This window comes from Lethenteron reissneri, chromosome 51 (assembly GCF_015708825.2).
Source record: "Lethenteron reissneri isolate LAM-NWPU_2019-01 chromosome 51, ASM1570882v1, whole genome shotgun sequence".
NCBI lineage: Eukaryota > Metazoa > Chordata > Hyperoartia > Petromyzontiformes > Petromyzontidae > Lethenteron > Lethenteron reissneri.
In genome coordinates this window covers 9,012,816-9,040,353 of record NC_083829.1, presented here as the reverse complement: position 1 = coordinate 9,040,353, position 27,538 = coordinate 9,012,816, and the positions used below count along the sequence as shown (strand labels likewise).

Sequence of the window (27,538 nt, the reverse complement as noted above, 5' to 3'; positions counted from 1 at the left end):
AGTGGGAGGGATTTGTTATCTGTACCGTTGTTCCAAACTGCCATGCCTGGAGATGGAATCGAACCGGCAATCCTCTGGCTTGCAAGTGCAGCGCACTCACCATTTACACCAGGGCAGCTTGAAGTTGGCAACAACAAAAACAAAAATTCCAATTCCCCATCCTATCTCGACACTAACCCTGCCCCCTTTGGTTGGCTATTCTGAGGTCACATGGAGAATACGTAGAATGCACTCGAATGTCAGGCTTGAAGTTGAGCAAGCAGTGAATTCCCACAGGCAATACGTACGGAACCACAACATTGCACAATGGGAGAGTGGAGAGTTTTACAATGTTACGCATTGCAGTCATAACCAATCATTTTCTCCTTTCAAATTGCCACAAGTCCTCTTCCCCCCCCTAATGTGTGCAGATACTAATGACTACATTGTATGTAGGATGTGTAGGCATATACTGTATACCTACACACCCTACAAATAGGGTGTGTAGGTAGGCATATATACCTACACACTCTACAAATAGGGTGTGTGTTGCAACATGCCCCCCCCCCACAAACTGGACAGACCGATGCATGCGTGCAAGACGGCACCCGAGTCACGTTATGCTGCACAGGGCCAGCTGACCATGGGGGTCCCCACTATAAAGTTTGAGACTACTGCGGCGATTCCGGCCGGCGCGAAACATCCCACGCTTCCGTCATGAGTGAGCGGAACCCGGGTGATCCCTGGCAATTCACCACTGCCTCCGCTGTCGTGTTGTACGTATGTAGGAACTTCTTTCGCACCATACGAAGACAACCGTGATAATTTATAATCGGAGGTGCGGGGAAAAACCAACAAACTAAACACAAAAAGCAGTTCTAGAGAATATCGTTTTCAATCTCACTCCAGTGGCTTCCAAATATTGGAAGGAAGAGCGTTCCAGACGGCCGCACCATTATTATCTCTCGCCCATTTATATCTGACATGTTCCATAACAAATAAAAGTCCTTTGTATTCCAGCTGACAGTTTCAACACTTGGTATTATTGTTATGTGTGTGTGTATGTTGAACTTATTTCGCACCGTACATCGCCAACCTTGCTAACACTGGTCTACAGCCAAATTGCTTCCGAAATAAATATAATCAGCGGTGCGGGGGAAGAACAACAAACTAAACGCAAAAAGCACTTCTGAAGAAATTAGTTTTCAATCTAGATTATTTCAAAGTGTTTAGTTTGTTGTCCAGTGGGTTCCTACTATCGTAAACAAGGGCGTTCCAGACGGTCGCAGAAGAGAGAGACACACACATAGTGTGTCTCTGTGTTGTCTCTCTCTGCTTGTGTGTCTGTCCATGTGTCTCCGTGTCTGTGTTTGTCTCTCTCTCATGCCGACGCAAACACCCCACGACCTCCTGTATACCAAGCGAGGCAGTTAATATCTCGTCACCGCGGCATCCGGAGCATCACCCGTGGTGGAAGCCACATGGCCCCGGTGGGATCAAAACGCCCCTTGCCCAGGCAAAAGTTCTGAATAAATGAGTTTTCAATCTAGCTTATTTAAAAGTGCATAGCTCCAGTGGCTTCCTAACATCGTAAACGAGAGCGTTCCAGACGGCCGCAGAAGAGAGAGGCACACACATAGTGTGTCTCTGTGTTGTCTCTCTCTGCTTGTGTGTCTGTCCATGTGTCTCCGTGTCTGTGGTTTGTCTCTCTCTCTCTCATGCCGACGCAAACACCCCACGACCTCCTGTATACCAGGCGAGGCAGTTAATATCTCGTCACCGCGGCGCCCGGAGCATCACCCGTGGTGGAAGCCACATGGTCCCGGTGGGATCAAAACGCCCCTTTGCTGGGCAAACGGCCTGCCGAGCAGAGCTCGGGGCAAGCTGTGTGAGGAGCTGCCAGATAATCTCTTTATTTAGCAGCTTTTGAATTTCCACGTGATAAGCCGCTTCGTTGAGCTATCACATTTATGGCATCCAGGTCGCTTTGGAAAAAATAACTAATAGCTCAGTGGGCTTTATAGGGTAAAAATAAAAATCGTTTAGTTTTCGTTTCAGTGATATCATTACCTTTCCTAAAATATGCACTCCTATCGTTTTTTGGTATTGTTGTGATGTAACTTGCTGAGCCATCCCGACTGGACATCTGTGAAAAGGTGCTTCATAGCACCATCGGATTTCTCAAAGATTAATAAAGATTATGATTTTGATATGTTTCTACAAAGTCAAAGCATCATATAATCACATCTTGGAGGATTATGCTTACTGTGAAAATGCGTGCGTCTCTTTTTGTGTGCGTCTCCGTGTCTTTGTTTGGTCGTGTAGCGGCTAAGGCGCTGCGCTTCAAACCCGGAGGCCCGTGTTCAATTCACCGCTCACGGCCAACAACAGTGACGATTATCTAAACCGGTCCTGGGCCTCCCCTAGGTAGACTCAGCCTCAAATGAGTACCCGGTGCAATGTGTAAACATCGCCACTAGGCAGAGAAAGGCGGTCGGACGTGGGGCTTGGCCACCCACCCCCTCGTGTACCGTGCCGGCCTTCATATGTGCTCGCTAACAGCACTTGCCCCGACAGTCTGCTAAGGCTCCACGGCGGTTCTTTCGACTTGTGTGTAAGGACGATCGGTCCTGGAAGGAGCAGAGTTTGCTCTGACGTTGTGGCTAAGAAATTATGGCCGATGCTCTCGGTTCACAGCCATATGTTCCCGACAGCTGCCCCGCATGAGTATCACAATCACCGACAGGTTCAAACATTACCAGCACACGCAGGAGGCCAAAGCCTCTCTCATTCTGTCTATGGGCCTGTCATAGGCTAGTAGACTAATAGGCACCGCAGTGACAAATGTAAAAGATCACGTCAAATTCGCCGCAGCAATGCATTGCACTTGTAAATGAAATGCATCATCAATACAAATTCAATACAAGTAACCGGATTAAGCTGGAAACAATATAAATTGATGTACTGTACATTACACCAAATGGAAAGGCTACCGGTCACTGCTGAGTGTTTTTATCACACTAAATTAAAGGAAGTTCCATAACCAGACAAATTTTAACTAAACATAGAATTATCTAATTAACCATGATTCATTTCAGAGCTTGTGTTTTTCAGTGTTACTTTTGAAAACTCTGCATGCAGCGGATTTCATAGTAACTTCCTTGCCTTTATATATTGCGTACTAGGCCATGGCACTACTGTTTTAACATTCATGAGCAAATAATTCAGATATAAACTAACAAAAAATTAGCTTTAACCCTCCATAACAAGGGTTTAATTGGGTTAGATCGCGTCAATATAAATGCGTCTTTAACCCATCAACACCACCACCCAACACAGCCAAGTAGTAGGTAGTAAATGTTAGTAAATTAGTCAATGTTGTGGATTTACTCTCCAAAAAAAACCGGTGTGCTGTACTGGTCACGAATTGGCACGTTCTGTTTACGTGACAAACCTTACTCATTGGCTGTGTCGGGTGGCGGGGGGTTCAACGACACATTTATATTCACGCGATCTAACCCAAGAACCTCTAATTAGCATATTGGTCGCGAAAGCCTACGTGTTAAACCAATTATTAATGTGTGTCGCGTAAACAAAACGTGTCAATTAGTTACTAGTTCAGCACACCGGTGTGTTGGAGAGTAAACCCGCTGAAAAATATCTCATTCGAGTACGGTGTCGTTTCGCTGGTAACAAAATCCAGCTTCATTGGGCGATTTGCCACATTTATACTTGAAACTTTTTTTGATTTCATTGGAGATTAAAATTTAGCGAATCGCCTGTCGACAGGATTCATCATAAATGTGAAGCGGTCCTCCAGTTTTCGGTCTTAATTCCGGCGCGTACAAGGCAAGCGGTAAATGTGAGGCCAATGTGAATCAAGGCACGGTGAAACGAGTAGGCCAAAAAAATAGGTGGGCAGAAAAAAACCATGCCGTATAATTCACTCCGATAGGCCCTCATTAAGTTTGGATATTTATCCTCAACCTGCATTCACAGACGACTACAAGAGAGTTAATTCCGCATGCTCGGGTGGAGTCAATTAGAAATGTAGCGAGACATCTATTTATTGATGACATCGATTCTTGCACTCGTGATACGCGGGCATCCGCTTGCATCTGTGGGAAACACATTATTTTGATTGCTATGTTGTAATCAATTCACATGACCCCTGTAACTATCAGAAAGCACGACATTCACTACACTGGTAAAAACAACATTCCCCCGGGGGGTTCTCAACGAGTGGGTCACCCCCCCTTGACCCTTGAAGGGGTACGGAAGGCCACGGGGGTCAAAGGTAAAGGAGGGCTACTGAGAAGTCCGCGGGGGTTCAACGAAGGAAACGTTAAGTCCACGTCAGCAGTCCAGCAAAAGTATCCCTCTCCCCTCCGCACACTTCCACGCGAGTACGCGTGCACGGTGTACGCTTGTACGGAATCGGTTCCTCTGTAAACGCGGTTGCAGTTTACGCGTTCCTGCAGGGCACCGCGTTACGGGGGGGGGGGGGGTAAATCGCGTGCGATAAATAATGCAGAGGGTAAAGCACGGTCCGTGATAACACGTGAGATGCTTAACGCAGGACGAACAAACACTGAGGCGCCGTGGGTAGCGTCTAGAAGCATCCAGCGGCATCCCGCCCTGCGTGATGCTACGCCGAGGTAGCCGTCGCAACCGCTTACTCGCGCGACGCAGTTCTGTGCACTCGATCGCGTTACGTCCAATTCGCATATCCACGTGATAAGAAAACTTTTCCGCAAATGCATTCGTCGTGTTGTTATCTAATTCGCGTTATTAAAACAACACGCGGTGTGAACGGAGAACGGACTGCATGTAGAACTTCTTTCGCCCTGTACGCAGCCAACCGTGCCGACGCAAACACCACATCTCTCACTCTGGGGCTGATGATGATGCTGAATTGTAAATGTTGAAGGTTTACTCTCCAACACACCGGTGTGCTGTACTAGTAACCAATCGGCACGTTCTGTTTACGTGACAAAACCTTACTATTTGGCTGTGTCGAGCGGTGACGCGTTTACGCGATCGAACCCAAAAAAACCTCTAATGTAAAATGCGTCATCCTCAGCAATGTCTTTTTAATAATTATTAGACGGGTGGGGGGGGGGGGATTGCCTACATGTATATAACGGGCGCAGCGTGTGTGAGAGATGTCGGCAATTGAAACAATTCCCCCGAGTGGCGAGGCTCGGGCTGTGACGCACACACACGCACCTGCTAAGGCTGTGTGCGCGCGTCACAGTGCAAAGCCTCACCGCCAGGATCTCACCCAGGGGACTCGGGGTGCTCCAGGAAGCCCGCACGGCGCCTTGCGCAACGAATAACAAGATGCGCAAGGGCACAATTCTCGCCTCCTTTATGTCCGTCCCTCCACGTTAAAATATAAATGTGCGTATTTTAACGGAAGCAGCTCAGCATACATGCATACAGTCGGTTCCCGCGTAACGCCGCCTGTTGTTTTGCGTGACGTGAATTGGTGACGACGCGATGGATGTATTTTTTTTTTATATAACGCGATCGGGCGAACGGAACTACGTCGCAGCGTGAGTCGGAATAAGCGGTCGTAACACACAAGGCGGGATTGCTGCTGGCTGCTTCCAGATGCTACCCACGCGCCTCAGTCGTTGCGTACGCATCTCACGATGTTATCGCCGACTGTGCTTTACCCCCTATATTATAGATCATTTATTAGAACGCGATTTTTCCACAACGCGGTGTTCATCAAGAACGCAATTGCCATCAGCTGCATGGGCCTTCCGGCAGCGCCTAAATTCAACAAGATTAGGCTCAGCAGAAAACAAACTCCTGACCGGATTCGATATTCAGCGTCTCATCCGCAGTCTGGGCTGCTTGAGCAATGCTGACCAACAGCCAGACGCTTAGCGAAGATACAGGTCCAAATCAGCATCACGCTTGCCTGGAAATATCGTTTCTGCAGACCCAAGCAAAGCTTTTGCCCCAAAATATCTCGCGACACACCGGGATTATTTTCAACACCCAATGATGGTACGGTAATCTGAAGAAATACGTCGTCGTACAAAATTGCAAAAATTCCGCTCCCTTTTCCACATTCCGGTTATGCTAATGCAACCAAAGCGATTGCCACGTTTGCCCAAGCGACAACTTCATTTGATCGGCCCTGTGGGGTGGTTGAGGGTTACCGTTGAACGCTGACATTAAAACCAACACGACGATCGGATCCCGAAATACATTTTCGAAATGTAATATTGGTGACGAAAGACTGCGTGTGAAAGTAAAAGCGATACTCGATGGGCTAACGAGAAGTAGACTCCCTTGGGAATTTGACCCAACGACAGTGACCGAGAACATGGGGATGCTTTCTCACAATAGACAAGAGACTTCATCTGTCAGCGCGCATTGGACCGCCTCACCCCCCCCCCCCCCCCTTGTTGCCTTCAAGGAATCTACACCGGCAAAATAATCTATATTCGAGTTAAGTTATGCTACTTTAATGCCTGAAAAATCCCCACACTCTTTCAGGATGGCTTCCAGCCACCAAGTCATGTCCTCAGATTAACAAAAAAGTAGATTCGACTGAACAAAAGTGCCAAGGTTGCAGCTTTACTGGAAAATACCGCTCTTTAAAGCCAAGATGCCAATTAACAAACAAAAACGTGTTTGAAAAAATATATACAAAATGTAGTGAATACTTTCACTTATTTTATATCCACCCACCAATACGAGCTCAGAGAGACAGCGGACTCAGCTAAAAACAACAAACCCTTTCCCATATATTTTAAAATATTTCTTTTCCGTCATTATAACCGTTCCTCTGAAACAAATCAGCACGTTTGTCAGCGCCCCAACGATCGTTACACGGGCGCATGCTCATCCCAGTCAGTCGCTGCGTGCCATTGGTGGGATACCTGCACTGCTCTCACGGGGGCCTACCACCGGTCTCTTGAAATGGAAATCACTGTCGACTTCCCACCGGAGTGGGCCCACTTGACATCAAGTCGTGGCGTAGATCACGGCCACGCTTGCCATTCACCAACGTCTCCGCTCATACGACCGCGACTGCTGTCGTATCAAACGAGCTGCGCGCCGGATTTTTTAACGACAGAATGTACAGACGCATGTGTCGATTACATCACCGGGATATGGGTAAGAATTTTAACTAGCACGGTGCTCCAGACAAGGTATTGTCGCCGTTTCCCATAACGCCTAAATAGCTTTGCATATGCACCACTGCTGTGCTGCACTGTCAGCGCATCTGAATGCAAATATCATCTTCGTAAGAGGTTTTTGTGTTAGATCGCGTAAATATAAATGTGTCGTTAAACCCACAACCACCGGACGCCACCAATTAGTAAGGTTTGTCGCGCAAACAAAACGTGCCAATTCGTTATCAGTACAGCACCCCAGTGTCTTGGAGAGTAGACCCACAACATTTACAAGTTGAGTACGTTTCGCCAGTCATTACAACCAGCATTATCATTTGAACATCACGTAATCACTGGCGAAATGTCGTACTCGAATAGTAAATGTTGTGGGTTTACAATACAACACACCGGTGTGCTGTACCAGTCACAAACTGGTACGTTTTGTTTCCGTGACAAACCTTACTAATTGGCTGTGTTGGGTGGCAGGGGGTTTAACGACACATTTATATGTACGCGATACAACCCCAAAACACCCCCCTCTATTATGGATAATATTGGTCGTGAAAGCCTACGTGTTAAATGTCATACACCTGATGACATAAACACGAAAATATATCATATTCTTGGGTCTCTCGGTGAAGCTATGTAGATAGGTTCAAAGAAAATGACAAAAAATAACCAACAAAAAAACTACGATATCGTGAGTAACAAATGAGGTACGATAGGTTATGAACAAATTGCAACCGAGACAGCCGTGGGCCTGGCCGTCAACCGCTGGACTGGAAGCATTGGCGACGATGCCGAGGTGCTACCGTGCGTTAACTTGGTAACGCCACGGTGTCCGGTGCGACCGCTATTACGATGGGCAGCCACGGAGGCGGGGGAGCTACCCTCACTCCGACGCACGCCCTCATACAAGCCCTACCGCCATTCACAGCACCACACTGCCCCAATGTCCCTCTGAGATTGGTGTTGGCTTCATTGCACACAAAGTGCTTGCCGCAAATGAAGCACAATACCTTGCCGATCTCGTTAAGCAGCATAAAAACCATCGCGCCAAATCTGGTCGTGCTCGCGGCGGTGGCTTTTTGGCTGGCCGTTGAACAAAGACGGTCACTGGCGTCGCGTGCTTTCAGGCGCGCTTCTGCGGCCTTCTGGAACGCTCTTCCTTCCGATATTAGGAAGCGACTGGAGCTATGCACCCCTGAAATCTAGATTGAAAACTCATTTCTTTAGAACCGATTTTTGTGTTTAGTTTGTTGTCCTTCCCCCGCACCTCCGATTAGCACGGTTGCCTACGGATGGTGCGAAAGAAGCTCAACATACATACGTGTTTGAACCTTTACCGATTCAGACATCACAAACCCACACGGGCCATCGTGGGTAAAGTAAAGTAAAACAATACCACACAGTCAACAGTGCCGGGCGCCTGCTATTGAGCACTGGATCTGTAAATTGTTATTCGAATGTTCCAAAACAGCACCGAATGAGCATGTACAATCAAAGGTCATGGCCTGTAATACACTGCGAGCTGAAGGCCTTCCCTGTGGAGTCCAGAGACCCCAAACGAGAACATGAATTCACGTCGGTATAAAAAGGAGCCTGTCAGTGGAGTACCACATCTTTGCATGCAATGTAAGCCGATGTGGAAGATTTGCCTGTGTCACTCTCACAGCTCGCCGAACCAAACGAGGCCACAACGCACTCGTAATAATGAATAACAATGCAGGACATTCGCTATTCGTGCCGTTCTTAAAACGCGCACAGCTTATTACGAGGGCTCTATGTTTCACAGACACGGTCTGCGGTAGTTTTGACAGCAGGGGGCGAGTTTTCGCCACGTGCAATCCCCAATTGAGCAATTTGCAGATCTTTCAAATCTGGCAAAAGCTGGGCCATGACCGCTATCTCACAATGGCCTACTCTTTTTGAATTGCGTCACGGCATCTTTGAGCGTCCACTGTGAAGCCCACCGAGCATGTTTTTACGGTTAACGCACACCGCAGCAGTGTTCATCGGGGGGGAGGCGTGCCAGATTTGAACCGCGGAAATCTTTGCAAACGAGCGGCGAAACGGCGGTTACCCGCCGGGCAGCGCCGTCACGACCTCCGTCAGAACCACGGCGGCACTACTCTCGTTTCTCGAACAAACGGCTCGGCAAAAAAACACTTGAATGCACCCCCAACAGTGGCACAACGCACACACACCGAGTGCGAGCACGAACGCGCGCCCACCGGCACCATTAACAGTTGGCAACCATCGTTAAGCTCAGCAGTCGGGGCCCGCCGAAGCCGTCCGGTGGGAAAGGGCGATCGGGTGGGGCGAGGTGCGAGCGAGCGTGCACACCGCCGGCCCAGAGACGGGACCACAAGCCATGAGGGAGTAAGCCGAGGGGCTACACCTTGCTGGGCGATCGCGAGGCTGGTGGTCGTTAAAACAAATGAAGACCCTTGGTAAAACGGTGACTGGCGACAAAATGGCAACGTTTTGATTTCGGCGTTACTGCGGAGGAGACGCAGGGAGCATCCTGGGGGCGCGTAGAGATGGCCCAAGATGATGAAATAAAAGGGCCCAAGGCTGTCCATAGTAATGGCAGCAACTCGGCTGGTTTGTTCAAACTGCATACGGGAGAGTGGTCTAGATATCATTTCAGGGATGCCGTATGCACAAACACGCGACAGCGCGTCAATGGCTTTTGAGAAGACGATGCTAAACGGATGCCTGTTCAGGTGAAATCCTTTACTTTCCTCTACACTGGAGTATGTTTGAAGGGCTTATTCTAAGAATAAGCTTTAAAACGAGGGACTTCAGAATAAGTTTATAATGAAGATTTTGGTGACAATTCATATTTCGGTAGAAAAACGTTGCTGTTAGTGTGTTATTTTTTTTACCGTAGATATTTTTTTTAAAGCAAAAAATATCAAAGTGAGTTCTTGCTCGAATGAGCACTCGGGCAAAGCTCGGCTCTTTGTTTACAGCCCTGAGCCAGGTGGTGGAAATTCAACATTCTTACGGCAGAGGTGAGTCTATCCACAGGGCAACCACTTCATGGCTTCCTCATCAAGTGGTACTTATTTTATCATCCCCGGTCGGATGATGAGCCGAGTCAAACCACCAACCAAAATTCGAATTCGCAACCTTCATATAGCGAGCGGGACCTGCTGTTCCGCCCCGCCAGACAGACTCCATGTGCTCTAAAAACAAAAATACCAGAGGAACCTTGCTTTCACCTCCATCTAAATCACATCCAAATACATCAATAATATATTACCATGATCAATAGATTCGTGTCCAGTTCACGTAACACATACATTTCTGTCCAATGCGTGCGGTAGCGTAATACCACGAGACTGTCCACAAATGCCAGTGTGTGTGTGCGCCCCCAATTTCATCTGACGAGACATTTACTCACCTCTGAAGGGGTAAAACGAAGAAAGCAACGGTACGATACGGAGACAACCGTGAGCAGTGCAGCCGAGTATTTATAATATGGCGCACGCAACCCTTTCATTGACAGCACAAAGAATAGCAAAGCGACTTGGTTATTTATAATAAAAAGATCATGGCTGCTGTCATAGCGTGCCACGTCCTTAACCAAGCCAATTTAACGTCAACCGAGGATACGAAAATTAAGCAGCACAAATTAATCCGCGGCTCGACATCGCGGAGCAAAATATCATATTCCTAAGGCGTCAAAGGGACGACAGCGCACCACGGCCAACTGCCTGCAACAGCAAAATAATCAATGGTCTATTGCAGCAGGCACGGCAAAAAATGTCACCGAAATATTCCCTCCATCATCGCAAGAACGGGACAAAATCGCCCAACGCTCGGCAGCGACCTAGAAAGTGCGAGTGCATGCAAGGCACATTAGGCGCAGACAAAGGCGGCGGCGCGGACAAAAGGGTGTTGCGGGAGGAGAGGAATAATAGAGTATACTGACGTGACGAGTCGGCGCTGAACATGGCTGCAGCAGCAGCAGCAGCGGCAGCAGAAGAAGAAGCAGCCAAAAGCAGAATAGCGCGCGCATACGCCCACGATTTAACCCCACCAAGAGCTCCTCCTCGGGCGGACCAGCGACGGCTTCACAGGAAAAACCCGCCCGCGCTCCAACCGGCTGGCGCCACGCGTCGGGTGCTCGCGACGACGGCGCCCGGGAGCCGGTCGTTGCCGCTCGCTGCAGACGGAGGCACCCACCCACCCCCCCGAGCCGAGCGTAGCGGCAGTATCGGCGGTGGTGGCGGCGGCAGCTGCCGAGGGTTTGTGCGGTGCCACACAATGGAGGCCGTGCCTCAAAGAGGCCGTGACGTCAGAGCCTGTGCAGCCGAGATTGATTTCTCCTCCTTTATGACCACACGTGCGTCGTGCACCGCGTGTTTTGAAGGTTATACGCGATGGGATAATTCCTACGGACTTGACGGCACACCGCGTGATTATATAAATACCTGCGATTTTAATCACTGGCGAATCCAAATTTCCGTCAGAATAATTTTTTGCTGGGTTCACAAAGCGCGGGCCAATGGGGTGAAGGATTGAAAAAGGTAGCAGGGAATAATTGGGTGCACGGTCTCCTTCCTTTGACGTGTGGTTCTCCATGGTTACCAACATTCGCTCTGATGCCACCCTAAATTGCGAAAGAAAAAAAAGATCAGATTGATGTACGTGCGCTAGCGGCTGCGCCAGTGCATCATCGACATTTACGTATGCACTGGATATTTAAATGTACACAATTTAATATTTTTTTTTTACAGGAATAAATATGTATAAATCACTACAAATCTCTATATATGTTTTTCTTAAAGCACATCACTGCACAGCTATTCCGTGTTAGTATATATATTTATTTTTAAGAAAGAGATAATTTCATCGACATTGCATCTCACCGATTGTGACCTCTTCAACATCAGCTGACTCAACGGTGGCGCTGCGTTCGCCGCTCGTCACAGAGGTTCGAATCCAGCGGCTGCCCCTGGTTAATACTGCGATGCAATAACGGTGATCACACCACGACGCGCCGTCTCCTTCACAGCACAGACGTTAAGCATCGTTTGACGTCATTAACAAGGGTGCGGGGGTGCCGCTGTCTGCCGGCAAAACAACTTCGCGGGAAGTCAACGTTGGCTGTCCTATCAAGGGTCTGGGCCGTGACAGGAATGTGGAATTTCCGTCGCGAGCTCAAGGCCACCTTTGTAAATGACTGCCGCCCCCCGTCGCATAGCACGGACAGGATTGTAGGTGGGATCTTAACGAGACCAGATTGCATTCACATCAAATTCGCGTAAATCGGGAGTCGTCGTCGATTAATTACCCCGTCAATTGTGGGCACGGTCATCGGTGAAACTCTCCAATCATCTTTCTAAAGTATTATCCTTCCACCACACTGCCCCAGAAACTATAGAGAATGCACCAGGAACCATTTGCCGTCGTGTTCTCTGCTGCTGTAGAGCAGTGCTCCGGCAAATACGTCTCCCGGTGATGCGAACCGAGCCACCGCAACTTTTGCGTTAGGAGTGCATTTCGTTGAAACGTGATCTTCTCCGCTTGTGGTTAAACTAGGGTAGTTGAGTTGATGTTCTCAGCTCAGTCAGCAATGACTGCACACACAAAAAAACCCCATCGCATTAGATTTACATCCTTGGGACTTTTCTTGGCCAGTACCCATTCTTATTTTTCATCACATTAGATGTGTTTCTGCATGCAATTTGGCTAAATAGCAGCGCTTTAAAAATGAACTCCCGCTTTGACTGCCAAGAGATGAACGTCACTCTCACAGGCAGAGTGGGCGGGAACGTGATGCTGCTTCTCTCCTGCGCGGACTAAGTTGTCTTGTGGTTGTTGTTGTTGTTGTTTAACTTGCATCCCACTGGGATTTTTGCACACAGCGTTGGTGTACGGTGCTTTTTCTGCAATATTTTGCTGTCTTTTCTTGGATTCTCTGTTTGCACATAGTCACTTTAAGATGTTTTCTTTTTCATGTTTTAGTTTTTTTTGTTTGTTGCGGTTGCACCCGATTCAAGAGCCGAATGGCTCACAGGGCTACACCTAATACATGAACTTGAACTTGAAAACTTGACCAGAGATCACTCGAAGAGAGACCTCAGAGGGAGCTCTACGATATCTACTTTGTTGAACCGTTCTCCAACGCGAAAGCGTTGCACTGCACTGCGAGAGGTCCGAATGAAACACTTTAATACACTTAGGCTTTTTCGGTAAAGTCACGTAGGTAAAAAATAAAATTAATAGAAGTAATAATAGAAATAAAATAATAAATCACGACGTTTCGGAGGCAACACAAGTCTCCGTTATCAGGTGGGACCGTCACATCCCCGAAACGTCGCGATTTATTATTTGATTTCTATTATTACTTCTATTCATTTTATTTTTTACCTACGTGACTTCATCAAAAAAGCCTAAGAGTACAAATCTTGCAGTCACGAAAGCTTCAAATCTAGAAAGAAACACTTGAATCTCATGACGTGACACCGAATTCAAGGTTTTGTTAAATTGAGGAAAAATGGCCTCAAAGAAAAGAGAAAAGGAGGAGGAGGAGGAAGTCCACCAACAAATGGAGGCAATGAAATCCGCTCATGCGCAGGCGCTCGATAGATATTTTTGCATCGCAAAATCACGAGGTGGCGACGGACGCTTAGCGAGGCCTTCATCCAGTAATGGATTAATCGTGACGGCTGTGGCTTCTGCTGCTGACGATGATGATGATGCTTTATACATTACTTAATTATTTACACTGTCACCCATCCCCCATAACCAGAAAGGCTCGCTCCCTAATGAGTCCGGCTTCAGGGTTTTTTTTTTACTGCACCACTAAATCAGTGGGATGATAAAGTAGGTGACGACGACAACGATGATGACCAGACGACCACCGGCGATGAGTTACCGCGACAGTTCAGCAGAGACGCATGCGGCTCTGAGAATCAGAATCATGATTCAAGACTGGAGGAATCCGATGACCTATGAAGCTCTTTGTTCACAGATATCCAGCCGGGGCACGGGGTAAGAACGCTACAACAAACATCACAAAAACATGATAGTAGTGTAAATTACAGTAAAACCTTGGATTGCGAGTAACCTGGTCTGCGAGTGTTTTGCAAGACGAGCAAATTTTTAAAATAAATATTAATTTGATAAACGAACGGTATACGCTTTGTCTGCCGAGCGTCACGTGATCACAAATGAGCCGATGGTTCTTCTCTCTCTCTCTGTGGGATTGTGGGTAATCGTCTCCCATGCTCGGTCTAAGTCGGCGTGCCTCACTCGTATAGTCAACATTCGAGCGAGCTTATACTGTTTACTGTAGTGTTGTGACCACGTGTGTGTGCGTAAAGCATTTTTAAAATTTTGTGTCCAAGTGTAGTGACTGTTCTTTAGTAACTGTACTGCAAGTGAAAGTCCTCCTACACAATAACACCCCTCTCCTCTCTCTCGTCTCCCTCACACCAGCCACGATTAAATTTAATGAATTAATTTGATTACTTTCTATTAAATTTAAGTAATAAAAATATTAAAAGGTATTTTGTATTAATCATTTTTATATGAATACAGTATTTTTGGGTTGTCGAACGAATCATCTGAGTTTCCATTCTTTTTTAGGGGCAAATTCGCTTCGATATACGAGTGATTTGGATTACGAACACGTTTGCGGAATGAATTGTGCTCGCAATCCAAGGTTTTACTGTACAAGAAAAGTAAACAAATCACCCAAACACATACAAATAAAACCAAACCATCCCTATCCTACCAGGGCTCATTGCACTCTGTCCACTGTGCAATATCCCAAGCTTTTCCCTTGCCAATTAAGTCAAGGTCCGATTTAAAGCTATCGTGACTGCAGGGATTCATCTTCTTGGTTCTTTCGGTAAAGTCACGTAGAAGGGAAATAATAAAATAATAAAAATACAACATAATAAAATAATTCTCACGACGTTTCGGCCACAACGCAAGCAGCCGTCCTCAGGTGAAGAACAGGTCTGTCAGACGCTGTCTTTCCGACAGACCTGTTCTTCACCTGAGGACGGCTGCTTGCGTTGTGGCCGAAACGTCGTGAGAATTATTTTATTATGTTTATTTTTATTATTTTATTATTTCCCTTCTACGTGACTTTACCGAAAGAACCAAGAAAATTAAGTCAAGCTTCGTCAGAGCTACATTTTCACCATTCTGGCGAATTGCCCGATGATGCTGGATGCAATTACCAGCGAAACGTCGTACTACTCAAAAAATCGTAAATGTTGTGGTTTCACGCTTCAACGCACCGGTGGGCTAAAGTAGTGAACTATTTTGTCTTTTTTCTACGTGACACTTTTTTTTGCTGAATGGCCGTGTCGGGTGGTGGAGGGTTATGACACATTTATAAATAACGCGATCTAACCCAAAAACGTTGATCATGAAGAGCTACATTTAAGTCCATCTTGAAAACTCGCCTCTTTAAACCGGCCTTTAAACCCCCACGCGCTGAGCCTGTTTACCCCCGGGACTCTGTTAATTTAATGCTTTCCATGCATGGGCGCATTTGGGATCTACGGATGAAACGCGCCCTACAAACGTACATTATTGTTATTATTATTAAAAGATTAACATTTACTACAGCACGCGTGAGTGTATTTGCCACGTTTTTACCGCGATCGTGTTTTTCACCGCAACTTGACAACAAAAATGATCCACTCACTTTTTGCTGGAATTGCCAATGACAGAAATAAACGTGCAACTCTCTGGTGTCAATATCGCCATCAGCCGTACCAACGGCAAACGCCGGAGTCAAAGCGATTTTCCTGCTCAAATGAGTATTAAGGAATCGGTGCTTATCTTACAAGCGAGTTGGTGGAAATTACAAAGGCCTATGGTGGGCGGTGAGCTTTAATCTTATCTTCAGGACAACTTCTGTTGACTTCCCCCACGAAGTTGTATGTACAGTAAAACCCCTCTTAACGACCACCCCTGTTAACGACTAATCGCTTAACGACAGACCCCCATAGAGCCCAATGTGTAGTATATAGTAGTGTATAGTGTAGTGTATAGTACTGATAGGAACCTCCTGGTTACACCAGCCCACAGGGGATTATTGTGTCCGTCCGTCGTGCAGGGAGGGGCTGGGTGGGGAGGGAGGGGCTGGGTGGGGAGGGGCTGGGTGGGGAGGGTGGGGAGGGGTCGGGTGGGGAGGGGAGGGGCTGGGTGGGGAGGGAGGGGCTGGGTGGGGAGGGGCTGGGTGGGGCTGGGTGGGGAGGGGAGGGGCTGGGTGGGGAGGGTGGGGCTGGGTGGAGGGTGGGAGGGTTGGGGCTGGGTGGGGAGGGGCTGGTCACCCCGTGGTGCCCTTATAAAACTCAACGTTCAACCTACTCACGCCGGCTTGTGCCCGCCCTCACAGTCGGGCATATTTGCGGAATACACCACGCCGCCGTTGACCCTGCAGGCCATTGACTGAGCAACCCAACGTTCCTACCAGCTCCCTCCGCAGGAATGTGTTTGTGTGTAATGTAGTGTATAATGTAGTGTATAGTGTAGTGTATAGTGTAGTGTATAGTGTAGTGTATAGTGTAGTGTATAGTGTAGTGTATAGTAGAAGGGCCTCCATATAGCCCAATGTGTTCCCTTACTGACCATTCCCCTGTTAACGACGGGCTGTATTGTCCAGTAATTATTAATTAATGCATTGATTAACCGCGTTTCTTGTAATAGTTTGTGTTTATAATGTTGTTAGTATCTTTACGTATTGATATCCATCATTTAAATATTATAAAGTTAGTTTTTTGGGTGAAAAAGGGGTAACTTTCGATGCTATCGGAACGAATTAAGCCTTTAACGTGTATTTCCTTTACTCGCTTAATGACCAACATCACTTAACGACCGTTTTCGTGTGAACCAATTACCGTCGTTAAGAAGAGGTTCTACTGCAAAAGCTGTCAACTCATCCAGTTCACCCGTATTCTTGTATTGGCTAATTGAATTTTCATGTCCATACGGCGTACAGCCCGTTTCAATACGGGCAAAAAACAATAATGTGTCTAATTCTAGATTCGAAGCCAATAATGTGTCTGCTTGTGTTTCTCCCTTGTGATGTAGGATGAACGTGGAGATTAATAAGGGGCACGGGGTGACCAATAAGCTCTGAATTGGTCTGTAAGAAGGTAGGGCACTGATAAGGGGTTGACAGGTTTGTACTGTCGTTCATCGGCTCAGGAGGATGTGATCTCGCAACCTTTCCAATGTGGAGCCGCTCGCTCCACCGTTGAACCGTCGAGCCGGCTACGTGGCAAGAGGCACCGCCGGCACATTCTGCTTAAATATGTTCTAAGTATATACAGAAGGCATTTCACTACCACACGCGTGACAGTTTTATAATTGATTTATTTACGTGTAACGATAAACATTACTGACTTCTGGGTATACAGTAAACTCGGGGGACGTGAATAACACCGGAGTTATAATGGAAAATGCATGTGTGTGTGTGTCCGTACTCAATGCTACATTCATTCGTTCAAGCAAGCCTGACTGATGGGGAGCGGGAGCGAAACGGTTAGCCGGTTGCGCTACGAACCCGGCGACCCGAATGTGTGTCTTGTGTGTGTCTTGTGTGTGTACTTGTGTGTCCGTGTGCATTCGTGTGCGGCTGTGTGCGTCCGTGTGTATCCGTGTGCGTCCGCGTCTCCGCGCCCGCGTGCGAGTGTTTCTCGTGTGCGTGCGTCCGCGTCTCTCTGTGCACGGTCCCCCTGGTTCGTTTCTCCAACTGAGAATTCGCAAACCGAGGCAGCGGAGAGGGCTGGGGGTGCCGCACTGTGCCGTGGCCAATGGACAAGAGGCGGGAGGTGGAGGCCTGGATCGCCCACTTAACGCGTCATTTGTGCGTGTTGTGTTTTTTCCCTCCGGGAGACATCGATTTGCATACCCGTCAACCCCTTATCAGCGCCTACCTTATTACAGACCAATTCAGACCTTATTGGTCACCCCGTGCCCCTTATACATCTCAACGTTCATTCAACAAAGTCCCATCACAAGCAAGACACACCAACAAATAGACATTTTTTTTGCTCCGTATTGAAACGGCTGTATGCCGTATGGACCTTAAAACTCAATTTCCCTGTACAGTACAAGAATACGGGGTAAACCATACGTGTTGACAGGCGTGGATTTGACACTCAGTAGATTCGTGTGCCGTGTTAGATTGGCCTTCAACAACTGTATCATGCAAATCCTATTTGCACCACACGGTGTGACGTTTTCCCCATCTGTTCCCATTGAAACTAAACGTAATACTATACATTTTTAGTTTCTCCTGATAAGGAAGACACTTTTACCATCAATTTGAGGATTAACTGTCCATTCTCCAATTCTTTACACCTCTAAAATCGGATCGAGAAATACATCCAACAATGCGTGAATCATTCAGTCCGACTGCTCTACCAAAAATCCTGTCCACAATACCACACACACGCACACAGAAGCCACCTGCCCAGGTGATGTGCTGAATGCAAGCACCTAAAACACGGTGTCTCCTGTGCAAGGCGCTGCGGCTCAACAAAATCTCTTTTGGTGCAGCAAACCAGCTGTCGACACAGCACATGTTCTGCACAACACAGCGTGCCACCACGAAGGTGGAGTTTTCGTTTACACATCTCATCGGCCACACTTTTTTTTTTACCAGGTAAGGCCCACTGAGCTGTTTTTTCAGAAGCGACCTGGCCATGACAAATGATAGCAGCCAAATGCAGAGGGGAAAACCGGATGACCTGGAGAAAAATCCACGCGACCACAGGGAGAGAGACACGCAAACTCCACATATACAGCAGCAGGCGTCAGGGTTGGAATCGAACCCACGATCTCCTGTAAACCAGGCGAGGCAGTTAACATCTCGCCACCATGACACGGTCTTCTGGGAAGTGCATAATTTCAGCAGCACTGGTTCAACGCGCATGCAAACTGTCGGCCAGTTTCGACATGCAATGTCTCATCAGCGGAGTCAGCCTTCAGTAAAACCAGAACATCTGGTAGTCCACCAGCATCGGTCCTAGAAAGCCTGACTCTCCTGACGAGAGACTGAATGTTGAAATCGATCCAGAGTTTGATTGTGCGCTGAACCAACGCTGATGAAATTATGCATTCCCAGAAGCCCATGTGGCCGATGGCAGGGACAGATATGTGAAGGTGCATTGTCTCTTTCTGGTTGGCCTATTGCTCTAATTTAGTGGTTCTTAACCTTTACCGCAGCCTTGCACACCCACCCTTCGGTTCTCAATCGTTAAAAAATATATGTTAATAACTACGTAGGTTTGATGAAACAACGTAAGTTGTCACTTACGTACCCGTGCTTTATTTGTGTTTTTCGATGATTAATTAACGTTCTTTAAAAAATAAAATCTGGCCATGTCTCGCACGCCCAGAGAAAGGGCATCTCGCACCCCCAGGCAAAGCACTAATGCTCTTATTCGATGCATTGTTTCATATTGTTGTGCAGTTTTACGCTTTTTTTCTCTCGCTTTGTGCAAAAATAAAAAACACCGCACAATGTTATCGTGTTTTTGTGTATCGTTTGTTGCTGTTATTATAATATTAATTTTATTATTTTTCTATCTACGTGGCTTTACCGAAAGACCCAAAGAATATGAATTCCTGCAGTCACAAAAGCTTTAAGTCAAGATTTAATGTTATGCTATCCTGCGCGATGAGCATAGGCGTGAGAGGACACGTTATAACGGGCGCGTGCTGCCACGCGTACCTTTCTTCGCACGGTCGAATGCCACCAAAAATAAATCGGCACACACACGTCACGAGCACACGTTCGTAGAAAAATGGCAGGGCTGAACCGTTAAAGTGCTGAAAGTGAAAACTTGCATTCCAACCCCATATTGATCACATCCCAAAGACAAATAAATTAAAAACAATAGTTTTTATACAGAATCAAAACATTGGTTTTCCCCCATTCGATTGCGCCTGCAAATTGTCCAAGCCCTCATTGTACCACTCTTTTGACGACTGTGACGCTGCTACCATACAGGACCTGCCATTGTGACCTCTACTTAAAATCCAATCTCACATCACTTGATGCAAGAAGAAATCTACATGGGTCACTGTTCATCTATAAAATTCTTATTGGCAAAGCTGCGCTAGACTTAGCTAAATCATTAACCCCATTGGCAAACCCAAGAAACCTCAGATGCCCATCGAATTGCCTTTTAAACACATTCCTGCGGAGGGAGCTGGTAGGAACGTTGGGTTGCTCGGTCAGTGGCCAGGGTCAACGGCGGCGTGGTGTATTCCGCAAATATGGCCGACTGTGCGGGCGGGCACAAGCCAGCGTGAGTAGGTTAAACGTTGAGTTTTATAAGGGCACCACGGGGTGACCAGCCCCTCCCCACCCAGCCCCTCCCCACCCAGCCCCACCCTCCCCACCCAGCACCTCCCCACCCTCCCCACCCAGCCCCTCCCCACCCTCCCCTCCCCACCCAGCCCCTCCCCACCCACCCCTCCCCTTCCCCTCCCCACCCAGCCCCTCCCTTCCCACCAAGCCCCCCCCTGCACGACAGACGGACACAATAATCCCCTGTGGGCTGGTGTAACCAGGAGGTTCCTACCAGTACTATCCCAAGAACAAGAATAGGAATGAGTGACAACGCCTTTGCCGTTGCAGCACCAGCATTGTGGAACAACCTCGCGTCCTCCCTCAATATCCTGAAACAGAAGATTAACACTGCGTGATATGACCGCATTTGCAAATGAGATTTGTAAAGTTTAATCCTTTCCCGTGTATCGATAGTTACATTTTTACGTGCAACTGTACTGAGTGACTGCGTGTTGCATTGGCGTGGTCTGGGACCGCTGTTGATTTGCTGCCTTGCCAAACCTTGGGAATTTGTGTACTTATGCAATTTAAACATATACTTGATCTATTTTTACGTATATATATTTTGTCATTTGCTTTCCTTTCCTGTATTGAGCACTCCGATAAAAATTGTTTGCCATCGTTTGTTGTTCTAACTTTATGACCTCCCCCTACTGGACATGTGTGAAAGAGAGCTTGAGAGCTCATGGGATACCTCCAGGGAAGAATAAATAAATATTCTGATTCTGAAGCTGCACTCACACCGACAGCGAATCCCTGGCAGGAGACGGAAGAGTGCTGCTCCCTTGAGCTGTCATCGCGGCCCCGTACGCATGACACGGGTCGGGCAGAACAGCGCAGAGACCGTGCGGCAACACGCCACAGGCAAGGGTCAAATGCTCCCCATACCCCCCCCCCCGCACTGTGTGCCTCCCCCATATTTGAGGGCATGGCGCAAAGACCACCAGGTTATCAGAGCCCAATTCCGCTCTGGTGAAAAGCGAATGGTGCAGAGACCACCAGGTTATCAGAGCCCAATTCCGCTCTGGTGAAGAGCGAATGGCGCAAAGACCACCAGGTTATCAGAGCCCAATTCCGCTCTGGTGAAGAGCGAATAGTGCAGAGACCACCAGGTTATCAGAGCCCAATTCCGCTCTGGTGAGGAGCGAATGGCGCAAAAGACCGCCAGGTTATCAGAGCCCAATTCCGTTCTGGTGAAGAGCGAATGACGCAAAAGACCGCCAGGTTATCAGAGCCCAATTCCGCTCTGGTGAAGAGCGAATGGCGCAAAAGACCGCCAGGTTATCAGAGCCCAATTCCGTTCTGGTGAAAAGCGAATGGCGCAAAGACCACCAGGTTATCAGAGCCCAATTCCGCTCTGGTGAAGAGCGCATGGCGCAAAGACCGCCAGGTTATCAGAGCCCAATTCCGTTCTGGTGAAAAGCGAATGGTGCAGAGACCACCAGGTTATCAGAGCCCAATTCCGCTCTGGTGAAGAGCGAATGGCGCAAAGACCGCCAGGTTATCAGAGCCCAATTCCGCTCTGGTGAGGCGCGCATTGCGCAGAGACCGCCAGTTTATCATAACCCAAAGCCTCTCTAGTGCAGAACGCATTGTGCAAAGATCGCCAGGTTCTCACAGCCCAATGCCTCTGGTGCAGAGCGCGTGGCACAGAGATTTCCAGGCTCTCACAGGCAAAATACACACACACACAAAGCTACGTGTGAAGCAGTGCCATCTCCAGCTGCTTCCTGAATTCTGCCCAAACAGCTCTGCAAGCACCTCCACCGTAGAGCTCCCTGCACAGCTGTGCATTCGTTTCCCAGGTATACAATGGGTGGCAGGGAGCCACTGACCTACTAAGACATGAACTTGTCAGCACAGGACCATCAGACGTTCTTTACTTGTGAGACTGACAACCTTCGGTCAGCTGATTGTAGCAAGTACTGTGGCGATGCAATCCCTTGTGGTCTGCGATGTGGGGCTTTCTCAAGTGTTGGGGGAGCGCGGGCGTGACCGGCTGGCTTGCCTTCTGCGCCGTGAATGGATCGTGCAGGGAAACGTGAAACAGCTCCGGCCACGTTCTAATGGGCGTCACCATCTCTTAGCATCACAAGCACGGTGGCCTTTAAATCAGTGGAAGGACATCTATGCACCTCCGATTAGCACGGCTGGCTACGTACGATGGGAAAGAGGTTCAACGTGCATTCGCCAAAAATGTGCTACACGCTCCCGCGCTATGGGGGATTGCACACCCGCGCCGACGCACCAAACGTAATACTGGAGGAGTGGAGATCTCGGGAGGTCAATCGTGAGATGCTCACGCAGAGGCGACGGCTTCCTTTCCGTAACACCGTGGATCAGCGGACGCTTTCCCCGTTGGAAGTTCACCAACGGATGTCCACTCAACCCAAACCTCCGCAGGGCTGTCAGAAGCGTACTTACAAAGGTACTCATCACGGCAAAGGTTATAGAAGCCAAAACGGTGCGATTCTTGAATGAGATGGTCAGCCGAACATACGCTTGCTGTTTTTGTTGAAAGTCAACGCAGGTTTGCTTTGCCTTTAAAATGGCCCTGCCATGGCAATGTGAAACTTTCATTTCTGTTTCAGAGCTGTCAACGCATGCCGACAACACCGATTGGTCAATCAAACGAATACACTTTAAAGTTATAATAAATTTATAGCAAAGGATGTACTGCCAAACACTTCATATGCAAATTGAATGAAATGCAAGTTGTACAAGAATCGGCATTAGCAGTGGATTGCAAGGTACCTCCTCGCTTAACGAAATTCACAAAACACATTTTCGCTACAATCGCTGATTCTTCTAATTAGGGAACGCTTTTCGAACGAATGCGGAAAGCGCCCTCGTTATAACACGGAAGGTCCCCCGTTATAACGTGACCTCTCTGCGCGGTCGGCAACGGAACTACTTTTTCGAGCTGCGGGGCTGAACGGAATGATACAGTAACGCGGAATGATACAGTAGCGCAGCGGCCTAACCTCATCTCAGTTCATCGCCCCGCCACATTTTGACTTGCAGGCCAAGTTTACGGTGCAAGCTTGCGATTCAGTAACTCGCAGCAATTCCTCGCTGAACGAGGTTTTCGCCTAACGCGACACTTTTTAGAAATGCATCTACTGCCGCGTTAAACGAGGGAACTGCTGCATACATGTTCACGTGAGCAAGGGTCCACCAAACGGGGAAAGACAATCAGTGCAGCGTTTCCTGGTGCAGTGAAGGAGCATTATGCATGCTTTATATTCGAACCCATGTGGAGTAGCATTAAGGACGGTCTCACGTTCAATTGAGAAGTCAGCTGTGCTCAAGAACAGAAACCCGGTAACATTTTGAGCTGAGCAAAACAATAAAACTAAATGTTATATTTGTAAACGATCATAACAATGAGACACCCTCTGCTGTAAAAGGTTGTTTTCTAGATATTCGCGATGCAAGGGTTACACTCAGCAAGCTGGTGCAAATGAACGATTTAGCGAGAGTGTTTTTTGTTAACATTGTATTTCGTTATAGCGGGAAAAGCACAGAAAGCAGGCCCAGATCGAGGTGATTAGAATCTTCGCCCCATTTCTCTCGGACAATACCACGTGGACGGTGCCAAAGACAGCAACAGGCAAGAACAAGTTGAAAGTTGAAACGCGTCGCACAGTCGAGAGTCGAACAGCATTTTGAGTCGTGAGCGTTAAAACCCTTCCCGTGGAAATTGGCAATAGCAACCAGCAGATGACGGTGGTGGGTGGTGATTTTGTAGATATTGTTTTTTAAGCAATCGGCATTACACGCAATGTTTCAAGCTGCGGTTCTTCGTAACCTGGGGTGCACGAACTCACTGGTGGGATGTGAGATGCCCATTTCTGGGGGGGGGGGGGGGGGGGGGAGTGTACGGGTAAGGAATCAAAACCCGTTTGCGACCTCTGACGAGACGTGGGCAGATTTTTTGTCAGAAGGTAAATAATCGAAAACGCAAATTAAGCAACGGGCACGTAAGTAACAACTTACTTTGTTTCATCAAACACTATGTATTAATTAACATTACACTTTTTTAACGATTGACAACCAAAAGGGGTGCAAGGCTGCAGCAAAGGTTTAAGAACCGCTGGCTTAACGCCTCGAGTCTTCGTGCGTGATCAGCGTTCACAAACCCTTAAATCCCCCCCCCCCCCCCCCCCCCGCTGTATTCCCTGTATTGGGACATATTTTTGGACATAATGTCTCCTGTCTCCGTATAAACCCTCTCTCTAAGTATTATATTAAATCCTCCCACTCGTTTACAAATACGCTTCCCCGTGTCCCCCACTCCTCCCGCCCTATCCAATGTGCCTGGGCTAGCTGCATCAATTGGGTCATGTTCCTTTGCTGCTCGTCTTGCAGAGAGAGAAAGAGAGAGAGAGACAGAAAGAGAGACAGAGAGAGAGAGACAGAGAGAGAGAGATCAAGAAGGGCTGGGTGCAGATGCAGCACTTGTAAAAAATATTACAAATATTACATAGAAAACATAGGGGGAACATAGACATGGAGCAGGGAGAGAGGGGGTAGAGAGAAAGGGGGGTAGAGAGAGGGGGTAGAGAGAGAGCAAAAAGGGGTAAGCAGAGCAGAGCGTGAAATCTTTGTGAAATATTTCATTTAAAAAGGGGGGGGGGTGGGTTTTATTTAAAGCAAAGCATTAAAAAAAACGAAATGATGAACGAAGCAAAGTGCCGACTACACCGAGCATCTTCTTGCTTCCTCTGATCGTAAAAAAAAGAGAGGTCTTTTGGATTTAAAGCTTTCGTGACTGCAGAGATTCATATTCTTGGTTCTTTCGGTAAAGTCGAAACGTCGTGAGAATTTTTATTGTTTTATATTTGTATTATTTTATTACTTCCCTTCTACGTGACTTTACCGAAAGAACCAAGAATATAAAAGAGGGTCGTTCGAGTGTTTTGACTGAAAGCAAATATAAACTTGACGGTGAACCCTCGAATATCGCGGGCTTCATCGTTCGCGGGTGTCGACCAATCGCGGGCAACCAGCAAACCGGTTACCCCCCCCACACACACCACACATCCTCGTAGGTTCAAGATGTGTTGGGTGGGGACGTGGGGGGCGAGGTTGACGTTACCCGGCTGGATTACGGTATTCCTCGTGGCGTGCCCACAACCACCGCAGTGGTAAACATGGGGGGAGGGTCTCTAATGGGCTGGTAACCCCTTACACACAGAGCATTTCATTATCAAGGAGACGGACTATCAATGAGGGCAATGAAGGAGTAGGTGGGGAATGGATGGTTGGACCCAAGTAAGAATGTGCCGGAGGCCCTAGACTCGAGAGATGCTGATCATTCAAATACTTTCTATGACCTCCCCAGGCTTGTTTCAAGTGGTATATGTTGTGATTAATGGTCTAGGCGGGGGTGAACTACAAATGATAATCACATAGCATTGTGGCTAATCAATGTTGGACTACGCAAATACATTGTGGACGCTGATAGCACTCCAATCCAAGGCATCTTCATCCAGGATATATCCGCTGCTAGATGACGATGCTGCCTTTGCCGTATTCGGCAAAGATCTGGCTCACGAAAACAACTCAGTCGGCAGTCGGGAGGCAAAATCGGCCTCCAAGCAGCAAAGGCGGGTTGCGTGAGCGACGCTCACAACAACGAGCAGAGCTGTGGGGGCGGATAAAAGAAAAACACGGCACAACGTTGGCAGCAGTGATGGGAGCAAAATTAAAACCCATAACATCTGGGATGTGAGATCAGGACATAATCCTGGATCACCTCCCCGAGGTCGAATCAAACTGAAACGAGCGCGTTGCATAACACAGCCCTCCTCCTGGTGCGGTGTTGTAAAACGCTAGCGGCTGGGGAGACAAAGGCGGTCGGGCGTGGTAAGCGGCCACACCAACACAACGCGTGGTGGGGAACCGTAGGGGTTTGTCTCTCCTACAGCAGCAGCAGCAAGGGGGGGGGGTCTCCTACAGCCTGTGCATGCTACACAGCGGGATGATGTCTGTGTGATGATGATGATGACAGCGTGCGAAGTTCAAATTAATACCGAGGGGGTACGAAGCGCGTGGAAGTTGTTTAGGAAGCACGCGGAGTCGCCGGCACACGGGTGAAGCACGTGCATGAGTGACAGTATATGAGTGACCGTATATGAGTGACAGTATGAGACAGAGTGTGAGAATGTGTTAGGGGAGCGGTGGTGCAGCGGTTAGCGCGCTGCGATACAAACCCGGCGACCCGGGTTCGATTCTCGCTCATGGCCAACATCAGTGATGATTATCTGAACCGGTCCTGGGCCTCCCCTAGGTCGACTCAGCCTCGAATGAGTACCTGGTGCGTGGTGTTGGCCATCCACCCCCTCGTGTGCCGTGCCGGACCGCATAGGTGCTCGCTAACAGCACTTGCCCCTACAGTCTAAGGCTACACGGGGGATCTTTGTCTTTGTATGCGCGGTAGTGCAGCGGTTACAAACCTCGGCGACTCGAGTTCGATTCCCGCTCACGGCCAATACCAACCTCACGGCCAATACCAACCTCAAATGAGGAGGTGCTCGCTAACAGCACCTACCCCAAGAAGCAAGTTTGAGTAAATGAATGAATGAATGTATGAGTGACAGCAGGTAAGAGTGAATGAGTGACAACAGCTATGAGTGTATGAATGAGAGCAGGTAAGAGTGAATGAGTGAGTGAATGAGTCACAGTAGATATGAGTGAATGAGTGACAGCAGGTATGAGTGAATGAGTGAGTGAATGTGTAAGTGACAGCAGGTATGAGTGAATGAGTATATGAATGAGAGCAGGAATGAGTGAATGGATGTATGTATGAGTGACATCAGGTATGAGTGAATGAGTGAGTGAATGAGTGACAGCAGGTATGAGTGAGAGAGCCAGTGAGAGTGAGTGTGTGTGTGTGAGAGCGCTGTATAAAGTGTATGAGTGTGAGAGAGCTAGACAGAGTGGGTTCGAGCCAGTGAGAGTGGTGTATGAGTGAGTTTGAGCCGGGGAAAGTTTTGCATGAGTAAGAGTCAGGGAGAGTGGTGTACGAGTGAATGAGAGTCAGGGTGAGTGGTGTATGAGTGAGACC

At 48.0% G+C, this 27,538-nt stretch overlaps 1 protein-coding gene across 4 annotated transcripts in view; it reads right to left on the bottom strand.

The window, feature by feature from the left end:
* Positions 1–27,538, bottom strand: part of ST7 (suppression of tumorigenicity 7) — a 96,208-nt gene that overhangs the window by 67,377 nt on the left and 1,293 nt on the right. Inside the window, exon 1 of one of the 4 annotated variants that reach the window (XM_061572869.1) lies at positions 11,062–11,510. The exons of the other annotated variants lie outside the window; for them this stretch is intronic. Within the exon in view, the coding sequence (XP_061428853.1) occupies positions 11,062–11,083 (22 nt within the window). The 5' untranslated portion in view covers positions 11,084–11,510. Of the gene's footprint in view, positions 1–11,061; positions 11,511–27,538 lie in introns of those variants that run through there. 4 annotated transcript variants of the gene reach the window in all.